This window comes from Austrofundulus limnaeus, unplaced genomic scaffold (assembly GCF_001266775.1).
Source record: "Austrofundulus limnaeus strain Quisiro unplaced genomic scaffold, Austrofundulus_limnaeus-1.0 Scaffold6, whole genome shotgun sequence".
Lineage (NCBI taxonomy): Eukaryota > Metazoa > Chordata > Actinopteri > Cyprinodontiformes > Rivulidae > Austrofundulus > Austrofundulus limnaeus.
Window position 1 is genome coordinate 4,028,954 of NW_013952408.1, and position 13,081 is coordinate 4,042,034.

A 13,081-nucleotide genomic window follows, 5' to 3' on the forward strand; every position below is an offset into this window, starting at 1 on the left:
CTCCACTAAAGTATAAATAACCAAAATTACTACTTAAGTAAAGTAACAAAGTATTTGTACTTAGTTACTTGACACCTCTGCATATTCAACAACTGATTTATTAGCTACTCATCATCAAAACAAAGGACAAAACATGTTTCTGAAAACCAGGCAACATTTTAATTTGATAAATCACTTCCATCAAAACAAGGACAAATAAAGACAATAATAAAGGTGCTGTCAGCTGTAGCAGAAAGACAGATTGAGGAAATGTTCACAGAAGTAGCAGAATTTTATGTCAGATTACAGCATGAACTCCAGGCCCATTCAGGTCAGAGATTCTACAGTAATCCTAAACTCAATCTGCTTTTTATTTTTATATACATTATTTATATTAAATAGGGCACTTTGAAACCACATCAAGCGTTAAAAAACTCAGTTAAAAATCATATTTACAGTAAATATTACTCCTCTTTGTCCTGTTTGTTTTTAAAGCAAGATTTTCTAAAAGTTCAAAACATTTTTACCCCAAAGTATCATAATTTGAAAATATACAAAAACTGTTGCAAACATTAACACATAAAAAAAAACTTCAGCTTCTTTAAACAAGAGGCAGCAGAGATGTCGTTTTCACATTTCTCTTTCCAAAAAAAAAACAACAACAAAAAACCTCACTTTAAGCTTTATTTAGTAACAGCTGGCTCCAGACTTTGAGTCTGCATAACCGTCCTGCTCATTGGGTAAGTGAAGGCAGCACGAGCGCGATCATTTCAAGTGCAGCGAAGGCGTGCACTTCACGCTCTCACCTGCAACACAACGCACTTTGGCTGCATTTTATCCTCCACTGCACTTACTACTTCAAATCAGAACCGTTTTTTCCCCCAGCGTAACGCAAACTGAAACGGACCATTAAACAAGTGAAATGTGCTTTTAGTGCTCCTAGCAGAAAAATCTGAGCCACCAACCAATCTGTATGATTGAATATTGGTGCACTGCTCAGTATTTATTCACTTGTTCAGTGTACTCAATTTTTTTAAGTGCAATCGGTTTTCAAGCTTTTTAAAGTAATGATAACTAATTGATTTTACAGTGTGCTTTGCTTCAAAGAAAACTGGGATTTGAGTGTGTTTTGAGTTGATAGATACTCTGATTGTATTTGGCATAAACAGGCGTTTAGGCAACTGAGATGTTATAACCATTTCCATTTTTGTCTGTTTCAGCCCGCAAAGTGCAGTTTATTTAGTGTGTTTAAACGGCAAAAGTGAGTAAAACTAAATTAAGTTGAAAAACCTCCTCCTGCTGTCAGTGTGCTGATGTAACCAGTGAAACTTCTTAAAGTGCAGACTGCAATAGACTGCTGTGCTGTGATTTGAGATGTTCCCTCGTCAGGTTCCCCATCTCTTCATCAGCGCAACAAAATTATTTTCAGGTGCAACACAGTGTGCTAACAAAGTCACACGATCCAAGCAAGCAACGCAACAAAGTTTAGGAGGAGAAGTGCTGTCCAAACGATATTTACACGTCCTACAAAAGCAGGGACTGCGCTGTGAGACGGAGCCTCTCAGAGAGTCATGAAGTTTGTTCTTCACAGTCCTGCAGAACAACTTTAGAAACCTGCTCCTTGTTTTGCTTCTTCTGTCTGTCTGCTGAAGCTCAGAGAAGAGCCGTGGCGGGACATGAGAGCAGAGTTTAAGCTCTCCTCTCTGTCTCTTCTCTCTCCTGTCTCTGTGTCACAGAGGTCCAGGTCGGGCTGATCCTCTGCTCCTCCTCCTCCTCCTCCTGCGGTGCTGTCACACCAGGAGCATCCCTGAAAATCACACACACAAAAAATAAAAAAACTGTGTTTTCTAAAGGGAAAATACAAGCAGTTTGAATGCTGAAGGRCTTTGCTGGAATTTTCTGAAGAAGCTGAAGCTAAAGAAGCAGAACATTAGCTATAAGCTAAATGAGGCACGATGAGATGTGAAAAGTAAATAAAGGCTAGCCAAAAGTAACAAAAAGGCTAGTTAGAAGCTAAATATTGCAAAAGCCTGGCTAGAAGCTAAAACAAGCAAAAAGCTAGCTAAAAGTAGCAGAGCAGTAGCTAAAAGCTAAAAGTAGCTAGGGAGAATAAAAATAGAGCAAGTGCTGTTTGAATGTTTAATAGAGATCTGGGTGTATTTCTAGGAGGGAGATATAAAGATAAATAATTTGAAAAGTGCAAAGTTACAAACACTAAAAGCTAAAGAACTAATCTCCTAAATAAGCTGAACATTTTCATGTATGCAGAAATGGTTAGACTGCAAAAACATACCAGGAAAAAGCATTCCCACAATAAATCAGGCTTATAATGAGGAGCTGCATGAGTTGCAACGGAAATGACAGTTTTGTTCTACCTTGACATCCATGGCTTTGGGTAAGCCGCCCTTCTTGATCCAGGGGTGCACCTCGCTCAGCTCCTTCTTCTGATCCTCTGAAAAGCGAGGCTGGTTGTGCTGCAGCAGCCGCATCTTCTCACTGTCCTCTCTGAGAAYGCTTTGGATGTCACTGCAACGCACAAAACACACAAACTATCACCTAATGGGGTTCGAACTGACCCTTAAACCAGGAATGATTAGTAAAAATAAAACGTTTAAACATGATKACATAAAGCTGAAGCTCTGTGGGACGTTAAGGTCATTGTAAGGTTCATTGTGTTCATTAAATGTTTTTAAATGAGGACGMCATCTAGTGGTAAAACAGTTCCTTCACAGCAGAATCAAACCCTGTCGTGGTGAGACTCCTCTCACTAATTGTACTCAAACTTTATAAGCTTTGCCTTATTTAGTCCAACTTTACTTTCACTTCAACAAAACCAGAACAAAAAGAGTTGAGGACTTTTTGTCACCAGGTTGCTCTTCCTTATTGGCCGATTTGTCAAAATAAAGAAAATMATGGAAGAACTGCCTTTAGCTACAACTGTAACAAAGAAACTGCACAGTTCCATCAGAATTTTCTTATTTAAGAATGAATAGAAATGAAATTAATTGTGCAATTACCTTTTGTATACTATAAAATGTTAAAGCTGGGCAAATAAATCTAACAAATTTATTAAAAGCTTAATGTTTTCCCAGCATTAGTGGCTGCAATAAGTCCACTTTATTTTACTTTTTTACCAGAACAAATTAAAACCTGGAGGTTTAGCATGATTTATTGCATGAGAGAAATGTAATTTTATTGTTTTATGTTTGTAAAGAGATTTTTCTGCTTGTGGTATTTATTGTGTCTGGGGTGTATTAAATACACACTGTCAGGGGTTACAGATACAACACAAGCAGGTCTCATTTTTGAGAAATCACTGTAATTCAATAAGAAAGTTTTTTTGTGTTTTTATTGTATGATCAGAAAAAAACATCAGAATTAAAACATTTTAGGTTGAATCATTACTTCTGTTTACATTTAAACAGCAACAAAAATCAGGGAGTAAATGCCTTTCCTTCTGACTCCCAGTTTAAAAAGTGATTTACATACAGTAGATGCAACACTAGATAAGAACATTACTATAAATAAGACAACATGAAAACAGATTTTTATTTTACCTCCAAAAACAAATGCTGCAGTGCCAATGCAGGAAGTAACGTGGGCACGGCCTATTATTCAGATATGATTTATAACACGTATAGAAACAGAAATATTCTGTCTGCATCTCATTTAAAAACCACRGCTGAAGTATTGTCTCATTTAGGACGTGGTCAACAGTTGGGAACTTGCTGTGAATGCAAATAGACAACAGAAGCATWTTTATCAGACTTGGGCTCAGATTTGAAGCAGACAGGAGCTCTTATGAAGGTGAAAGGAGAGCCAGACTTCAGCGTTGTTTACTTTCATATTCACTAAGCTTTACAACCAAACATCGAAACCACAACACGATCTTTATCTGGCGTCTTTGCTGGCTGCGTCCGCGCCTTTCCACTCACCGCGACGGCAGCTCGTAGGTCATCATGACCTTCTCCTCTGTGTTGGCCATGAGCAGCCACAAGGGGTCCTGCAGCGCACCCTTTATGAACCGTTCACTCTGCTCCGTCTCCGTGGGCCCTCCTTCGCCGCCTCGCAGGTGACCTTTGACCTTCTGGCTGCTCTGAGACGAGTCCACGCTGCCGAAGTATTTACTGCTGTTGTTGCTTCCTGACAACAGCCAAAGAGCAATTGAAACATGATGTTAAAACAATATAGTTGTATAAAAACCCTCTGAGGATAAAACTATCTTTATTTGTTGCATTAAGACCTAGAAAATTATTTAAAGCTACATATACAGAACTTTTGTGGCAGAAAAATCCAAATATAAAAATGTCTTTCAGAAACACTGAATGCTGTTCTAGACAGCATAAAAATACACAACACAAAACCTTATATAAAATAGTAAGGAGTAATCATTGATTAATTACCCTTTAATGTCTTATTTTTATTATACTGATGTTTTTGCAATAAAAGCTTTAAAGYGTGGGCGATGATGTGGTACAGACCTGAAAAGCTGCCTGATGTCTGACTAGCTGAAGTCCTGCTCTTAGACATCCCGCTGCCTGAAGTCCCACAGCCGTTGGACCCGGAGCCCATGGACCCAGAGGTAGCGGAGCCGGTGCCCGAACAGGAGTCCTCTTGAAGAATGATGTCCAACATGTCGCTGGACGTCGAGTTGATGTCGCTGTTGTTGGTCTCATCATGCGAACTCCTCTGTGGAAACACAAAGGTGGATGTGACGTCATTACAGAGCAGCTTCTCCGCACCGCGCCGGCCCCCGATGCTGCAGGAAATAGTGGTCGGTTTGTTTCTCGAGAAATAAATTTCTGTTTGTTCATGACTGATAAAAGTTTTGGGTCATGCTTCATTTCTTTACTTTTTCTTCAAAAGGAGGCACACTTTCTTGTAACCTTTTAGGTTTTTTAGACACTGACAGATTTTTCACTCATTTCTTTACAGGACCTGATAATTATTATTTTTGTTAGTTAGACATAAAACAGTCAAGTGTCACACAGACAACTTAGCAAAAATACTGTATATATAGACAGATTGGGCTTTTATGTACTGGTACTTTGTTACCATCAATCTGTCACAAAAACACAATTTGTTCCCAGTTATTTAGTTAAATGTATCAGGTTGTTGGATATTTTGTGGCTGATTAACTGAATTTTAGACGCAGTCATGTAARAAGTTTACACATCCCTGTTCAACTCTAGGTTTTGATGATGTMGAAAAATGAGACCATCRTATCCAGGGTGAGACCAGGTTTTAYATAAAAATTGTGAACTGAACTTAATTGGTTTTCTGTGCATGGTTCAGGCTTCCARGTGCTTTACATGGTCTTTCCTGGATTTTGAAAATAATTTCTTGAAAACATGACTTTCAGATACCGTTCTTCTGCTGTTCACATAAGCTGTCACAATCAGACACAAGCATTGATAAATCTTTAAAAAGTGTAGATTGAAATGTAAATCAAAGCTCAACATACAAAAAGAGAAACTGTTAGAATCGACATGTAATCTGGAAGGAACGGGATTTAATAAGTGTGGAGTTCTTTGGATGATTCGCCTACCTCGTTGCTGCAAGACCCAGTCCTAGACCACACTTTAGCCCAAGACAAACCTTCACAGACACAGGATGTGGGCTCGAAATACAAGGGTCCTGGTGGACCAAGGAGACTGAGAGAGGGCTAAAGGGTGTAAGGGATAATGATATCATTAACACCCAGTGCCACAGTTTATCTAAGGAGTCTTGACTGACTCAACCTTACACATGGCATTGCAAATCAACAAAGAACCTAGCAGTTTGAAAACGTGCAGATTTAGTTTTAATTCGTGTAATGATGAGATTAAAACCCAAATGGCTGAGACATTTGATTGAAAATCTTGGGGGGAATAAATGACAACCTGTCTAAAGTGGTTCAAACAGGTTCAACTGGTATATTCCWGTGTTTTTAATCAGTCTGTGATGCCATAGCAGGGGAACATCAGACACTGTGGGTGTAGAGAACGAGACAAAGTGAGGGACGGATTCATTTCCATATTTACCTGTTTATGTTCTTTTTCCTGGACCTGGACGCCTCTTGCTCTTTTTTCCTTCTCAGCCATGATGATTCCATGTCCTCCTGAAGAGAGCGCCGTGCTGTCCTGCCTGTCCACTGACAGCTCCAGCTCCAGCAGATTGAGGGGTGAGCTGCAGCGAGAGTGAAACAAAGGAGGGGACGCCGGACCTCCACTCTCAGCGGACTGTGGCGTGGAGGAGCAGGAGTGGCTCTCCGTGTGGGGCTTTGGGGTTTCAGATGAAGCGGGGAAGCAGAATRGTGGAGACAGGCAGCTTGCTAGAGGAGTAAACTGGTTCTGAGCGTTGAACTGGTTCAGACCACTGAAGGAAGGAGGAAATGTGAAAGTGCCTTGCCCCGGGTCAAAAGGCTGCATTTGGGCGGGGATGCCCGTGGTCTCAACCTGATAAACTGGCACTGATGGTGGTAGTGGATGTCCCGGGCTCATTAGAGGATATAAATAATTGGGGAGCACTAAAGCCATAACGGGGGTGACAATATGAGAGGTGAAGGGAGCAGAATGAAAACCTTGCGAAGTGGCTTCTGCATGAGAAGATGTGGAATTGGCTCTGGGGGGAACCGGCAGGGGGTAGCCTGGCATTACGACAGGATACGGCATGRGGAAAGGGGACTGCGAGGCGTCAGGAGGAGACCACAGGGTCTGTTTGAGGCCGTGGTTCTGCTGTGGCGGCTGCTGTTTGTGATGGGACGTCGGGTTGTTAGTAGAAGTGTTGAGCTTTGCTCTTTTTGACTTGGTCTTCCTGTTCCTGGATCCTCTCCTCGTGGGTGGCTCTGTGCTCGGTTCTTTCTGTTTGCAGGGAGGAGCAGGTGCAGCTGGAAAGTCATACAAAAAAAATTGTCTGGTAAGTGGATCATTTTAAGAAAGTCAGAGTGTGTGGTTGCTGTTCTGTCGTTGTTTTGTGTGTGTTTCAATAACACAATAGTAAAATAAAATTCAAGTAATAAGCCAGTCAGCAAACTGGTGTCTAGTGGTACCATCGGTGGTGGTCTCGTCTCTCTGGTGATCCAGAGTCTGACAGCAGTTTGCTTGGAGGGCAGAGAGTCCACGAAGCTCTCTGACGCGATACAGGAAGGCCTGCTCCTCCTTCTGAGTATGAGCCGCCAGCACCGCCTTGGTCAAACCCAGCTTCTTGTAGGGCTCCCTCTCCTGGCCGGGAGGAGAAACAGCCCGAGGAGGAGCACAGAGGTTCTGGATGGATTCTGCTGTCTCGCCTGCTCCTGCTACGTCTTCTGTGATCTCTGCGTAGAAAACAGTGTGGGGAAATAAATGATGACGTAATGTGCTATGTGACACGTTAGCAGTGGTGACAAGAAAAGCAAAGCAGGTCAGAGGCTTGCACAGGAACAGGATCCAGTGCTCACAGAGTCACATTTAGTCATTTAGCAGATGAATGTATCCAAAGTCACAAATGAGGAAAGCGTTTCAGCAACAGGACAGTAAAAACTCTGCAGTTAGCTGCACATCTGAAAGTAAAAGACACAGGATACGATGCAGGACAACTGTGACGAGTTACACAGACGCTAGAGGTTCAATGAGGTTATAGCAAGTTTAAATCTGCACCAGTACACATTAACTCAACTACATAATACATCTTTTTGTACTTTTTTTTAAAATAACTATAGTTTTTCAATATTTAACAAATTGGAAAAACTATCATTTTGTGTAATTGAGTGAGGATCTGTGTGTAGTTTGTTCGTTGGATTTTCCGTTTCAAAATAAAATCTCAAAAAGAAAACAACCCATGGTGTTTTTTTTTAAAACAACAACCGAAATATTTAAAAATCCACAGTGAAAATAAAATATGTTGTTGTTGGTTTAATTCGTAGCAATACCGGAAATGACAGATTGCCAAAGAAAAAGAGTTTACAGTGGCTGGACGACTATTTGAAAACAGAAACCATGTGTAAAGATGGTGACTATGGCTCTATGTTCTCTATTTCGCATAACTCTGAACATTTGAGCAATTTTATTCACAGTCAAGTCATCAGCTCTTAATGAGAAGTGGCGACCGATTTCGGGTTCTGACAGAAGGTTTCAAATGGTGCACTAACATAATACGAATGYTTTCACTAAATAAATGAGAAAAATATAGTTTTTTCTTATTTCATTTTTGCTATTTTTATTTTTTCTAACTTGGTTAACTTAAGACCATGAACCAAGTACTAATCATTTGTTATTACAGCTCTGTTCTGCAATGACGAGCGGACATATTTTCTAAGTTGTTTTAGTTTTTATGCTCAAATTTTGAAAGACAGACATTTTGTGTCTTCACCAGCTGTGGGATATTTAACAGCCTATGAACGAATTGGCTGCAGAAGCTGCTTTACAGAGGAAATATTCAAAAATAAACCAATCTGTTGTGGGGGAAAATTAACTTGAATGAAAGAATATCTGATAAACACATCATTATGAATAAGAGTCCTAAACACACACACACTGCCTGTATTATATCTCTAGTATTTATAATGTATTAATGTTTTAGATTTAGATGTAAAACATACTGCTATATCAATCAACAAAAAATAAACCAATACCGATTTGTCTTTCTATTCATTGCTGTCAGATCCTGTAATAACAATGTTTAGTAAAAATGCAAAACCAAAGCATTCAACAGGTATTCTAAGGCTGGGACTGTCTCACAAACAGTGCATTAAAACACTGAACGGCTGAGCTGACGCTTTAAGTTTACAGTCCAAAACATGCAGCAGGGATCATGTACTATGTTTAGTTATTCTACATGAAAATTTTTAAACTAATAAATAAAAAGAGAAAACTAGCTTTGCTCCATATTCTTAAAGTTATAGAGCCAAATTTCGAGGATAGACTAATTCTGTATTTGTTCTGAAAATCCAGCAAATGTTTGCTCACAACAAGCAGAGCTGCAGAAAGAAATGTTTGAGGTACCACTTGCCAAGCAAACAAATAAGCAAACATAAAGGCGCAGACATATAAGCATGAGAATTACAGTGCTGTGAGAAACCATTTGCCTCTATCTTTTTAGAGTTACATTTATTGTTTGATATTTTTTCCACTGAGTTAGGTCTTCAAAATAAAAATAAAAAGAAATTAAGTGTAAAATTGTTTCCAATGACTTCAATATCTGCAAATAAGAGCCAAAAGGTTTTCAAGTTGCCATATTAACCTATAAGCTGGAGTTTTTTACATATAGAGCACCTTCACTATGTTTCAGAGTTTCAGTATCAAAAATATGAAACAATAGATATTCAGGCTGGAGGTCAGTATTTTTCACACCACTGTACCTGACTCTGGTTGAGGTTTCTTGTCCCCAACATGCACCATAGTGCTACTGTAGCTACACTGGCTGGTGATGGACACCACGCTTTCTGGTTTGCTCGGAACAGGTAGGGGCATCGAGGTGCCCACTACCGCCGTGGGYGTGTCCCCGGACATTTTTTCAGGGTCATCCAAGGCAGAGGGACCAGACTGATCCTTCAATAAGGCTGGTTCTGCCAAAGAGAACAGAGAACAAGAGCCACTGATAAAGAAAACCTGTCATTTCTACGTCTGAGAGAGCAGTTTGAAGGGAAGATTGTGAAGACTACGARACGATAAGTTCTGTTTGAGAAGATAAATCACGTCTGTTTTTCTCTGTGAACTGCAGTGTTACCTTCAGGAACCTGCGAGCTGTTGGAGTCTTTCTGTTTGTCCTCGTCTGAGTTAGAGGAGGTGGTGTTGGACGAAGACTGGCACTTCCTCTTCATGATGACAGGAACATTATAGCTCTCCAAATACCTATGGGAGCCAATCACAACACAGAATTCAGAAGTTAGTTAAATTAGTATTAAAAAGAAAATTAACGTTAAGCTTTCAGTCAAATATGCATGTTTTGGCACCTTATGAAACACAAAATATGCAACTAGATTACTGAAAAAATGTCCTAAATCTTAAAAACTTATTTTGATTTTGCTGCTCTTTTGACAGAATAATAAACATTGTTTTTATTGCAGGAATGTTCCCACCATTTTTAGTTACTACAATACATACAGCAGGGCTATTCAACTAAACTGCTCCGGGTGCCACAGTTACTGCCGGTCTACAGCTGAGGGGCTGAACATCCAGCATTTAAAGTTATTATGTAAATAAACCAAGTATTACAAAGATCTGTTACCTTTGAATTTGTTTATTTTGCTGCATTTAATCATGAAAACAACATACAGAACCCTATAAAAGTGGTGATAGTTACACATTATCAAAAACAAAACACATGTTATGCCTCCAGTTTGACACAAATAATATTTTGACATCTCTGACTTGCCTAATTTTTAAACCTATTTTATGTTCACTTTCATCATTTTATCTTCAACTGCTTGTCGTCTTAAATGTCTTGAGTGTTTATAGAAATGGTTTTTACCAGCTTGTAGCCACAATCCTGACGTTTCTGTAGATACCAAACATGTCTATGTTTAACTAAAAGAACTTAATTAAAGTAGAAAACCGGGGGTTTGGGCTTAAGAGATGAATAAACCAATTGGCGGGCCGAACTTTGGTCACTCGCGGACCGGATGTGGCCTGCGGGYTGCCAATTGAACAGCCCTGATATACAGTATATTCTGGTACTAAAATTATGGTGACTGATCAGAAAGCAGTAGTACGTGCTCCACAAACTTTTCAATGTGTGTCTCTGTACCTGATAACACTGTCCAGACAGCTGATTTGCTGGTAAGAATAAACAGTCTGATCACTATTGGACAGCTCCTCCTGGAAAGAAGCTCTCCTCTCCTCCACAGATGTCCCCCTCCAGTTAAGAGGAAGAGCCGAGTCTTTGGGTCGCACCACTGCTTGGCTGTTCTGTACAGACTCTACTGGAAAAAAAGATCAGGAATCAAGATCTGATGGACAGAATATCACAATAAATGTTGTATATACTGTATATAAAAAAGACTCACTGCCACWGCTTTTTTTGTTTTCTGATTTGACCATCTGCTGCTCCTGGCTCTTCTGGAGGTGAATTCCCTTGCATATTTCCTGAAACGTTCGCTGKGAAACAAAAGAAAGATGATTTCAAWGAATWTGTGCATTTTGTTTTTGGACAAGTTCTGTGAGTTTACTCACAGGTCTGCTTTTCCCTCTCRGTTCTCCTTCCTCCTGCTGCATGCTGCTGCCGTTGTTCAGGCTCTCACTGGAGGAGGTCAGTCCCTGAAGGTGGTCGTTGCTGTTCAGACTACTGTAGCCACTGGACCCACTGTTATGAACCGGCTGTAGAGAGTTTAAACAGGAAGAGAAGAAGACATTTCTTAGATTTAGTCTATTGTCCAGTCAAATTAATTGATTGTTTAGACTTTTATGTTTATCCCCATCTAATCTCTTTACTATACATATAAGCATCTTTGACTGATTGAATCACTCCTCTGTGAGTCGTTTTACTTTTTATCTCGTCTGACCTGTAAAAGGAGCCGATGAATCTGCTCAGACATCTCCTGGATGTCAGAATCCATGGTCTTCATTCGGCCAACAGCTGAGACGGGAGGCATGAAAATATCTTCATTCATCGGTCCCCTGATAGAAAAATAAAAAAACAATGCAAAAATAAAGTAAAACATTTAAAATATCTGCACCTACTTCCAGGTTTTAGGTGTCAAATGGATATATTTCACAAATGCATTCTTAAAGATGCTCTTCTATACATGTTTAAATCAGGGGTGTTTGGTTTCTCTTACTAGCAAACTTTATTACAAGAAGGGAAAGGGCCTGAACCACTGATCAATGAAATACTATGTGAGATAATTCAGGAGTAAAGCTCACATGCGGACTTTGTGCTTCCCGATAACAAATGAGACCTTTCGGCTCCAGGGATTCACAAAACTGGACCAGCTGGTGTCTAGGATGATGTACTCTCCGTTTTGTGTACAGAAGCGGATGGAGGAGTGGTCAAATGGCTGCCCGGCATACTGAAGGACTGCAGAAAAACAAACACCTTACATAACGATGTACACAAAACAAGAATCCTTCCAGTTTATTTGGTAGACTCACTCTTTTTATGAATGGCCACCATGACCTGGCGGTCGTTTGGATGCAGGTGAAGAAGGACTGGGGTTCCGATTAGATCCTGGGGCAGATACCCGAGGAGAGGAACGGCCCTGGTACGTAAAGATCACACCATGTTTGCTAGTCTTTTGCATTTAAAACTCAATGATATCAAAGGAAATACTGAGCATTAGTAGCTTACCTCTCATCTACATCCTGGAACACACAACTCGGAGTGTGAGTTGTGGTGAAAACACGTTTGTCCGTTGGAATTCTAGGAGCTGAGGGAAASATGTTAAATCACTGCTAAGTATTTAAAATTTCTATTATTTATAATGATGCTATAATGAGTTACAGTAAAGTTACAGTACAGTTGTTTGGGTAAAGACATAGAACGTATGTTAGAGAAAATGCAAGCAGAATTTGTGAAAATACAAAACTGGTTTAAACTCAACAAATTATAACTAAACTTGGACAAAACTAATGCTATAATATTTACAAGGAGACAAAGAACTGTTAGTATTCCATTTAGAATTGATGGTGTGGAGATTAGTAGAATCAGTGAGGTAAAGTTTTTGGGTGTTATTATTGATGAGAAACTGACACGGAAACCTCATTTAAATTATTTAAGAATAAAACTAGCTAAATCTATTGCATTGCTTTACAAAGTAAGGGACTTGTTCCATGATAAAGCTCTATATGTTATACAACACATTAATTGTTCCACACCTGGTCTATTGTGTTGAGGTATGGAGTAAAGCATGTAAGACTAAATTCTGTTTTTGTTTTGCAGAAAAGAGCAACAAGAGTTATCACTCAAAAAAAACTATCATTATCCATATATTATTCTGTAAACTGAAATTATTGAAATTCTATGATTTGGTTGATTATAATATTTTGTTAGTTATGTTTAAAGCCCACCGAAACACATTACCTTCAAACATTCAGATAAACTTTGCGAAGATAGAGAGAGCTGTTATAACCTAAAGGGGAATAGAGATGTTCATGAAACCTAAATTTAGAACATGTCTGAAAGAACGGTGCACCTCAATCCAAGGAGT

At 39.5% G+C, this 13,081-nt stretch overlaps 1 protein-coding gene across 4 annotated transcripts in view; it reads right to left on the reverse strand.

Annotated features, from left to right (window-relative positions):
* Nucleotides 1-649: 649 nt before the first annotated feature.
* Nucleotides 650-13,081, reverse strand: part of per2 (period circadian clock 2) — a 28,446-nt gene continuing 16,014 nt past the window's right edge. Inside the window, exons 9-24 of one of the 4 annotated variants that reach the window (XM_014031126.1) lie at nt 12,223-12,301; nt 12,027-12,133; nt 11,799-11,952; nt 11,438-11,552; nt 11,109-11,252; nt 10,943-11,033; nt 10,684-10,855; nt 9,664-9,788; nt 9,296-9,502; nt 7,010-7,273; nt 6,003-6,847; nt 5,528-5,644; nt 4,461-4,668; nt 3,915-4,122; nt 2,355-2,505; nt 650-1,786 (exon numbers count right to left, since the gene is read on the reverse strand). In XM_014031126.1, the coding sequence (XP_013886580.1) occupies nt 1,586-1,786; nt 2,355-2,505; nt 3,915-4,122; nt 4,461-4,668; nt 5,528-5,644; nt 6,003-6,847; nt 7,010-7,273; nt 9,296-9,502; nt 9,664-9,788; nt 10,684-10,855; nt 10,943-11,033; nt 11,109-11,252; nt 11,438-11,552; nt 11,799-11,952; nt 12,027-12,133; nt 12,223-12,301 (3,188 nt within the window). In that variant the 3' untranslated portion in view covers nt 650-1,585. Of the gene's footprint in view, nt 1,787-2,354; nt 2,506-3,914; nt 4,123-4,460; nt 4,669-5,527; nt 5,645-6,002; nt 6,848-7,009; nt 7,274-9,295; nt 9,503-9,663; nt 9,789-10,683; nt 10,859-10,942; nt 11,034-11,108; nt 11,253-11,437; nt 11,553-11,798; nt 11,953-12,026; nt 12,134-12,222; nt 12,302-13,081 lie in introns of all 4 variants that reach the window. The other 3 variants (XM_014031118.1, XM_014031140.1, XM_014031135.1) reach the window with 3 other exon arrangements.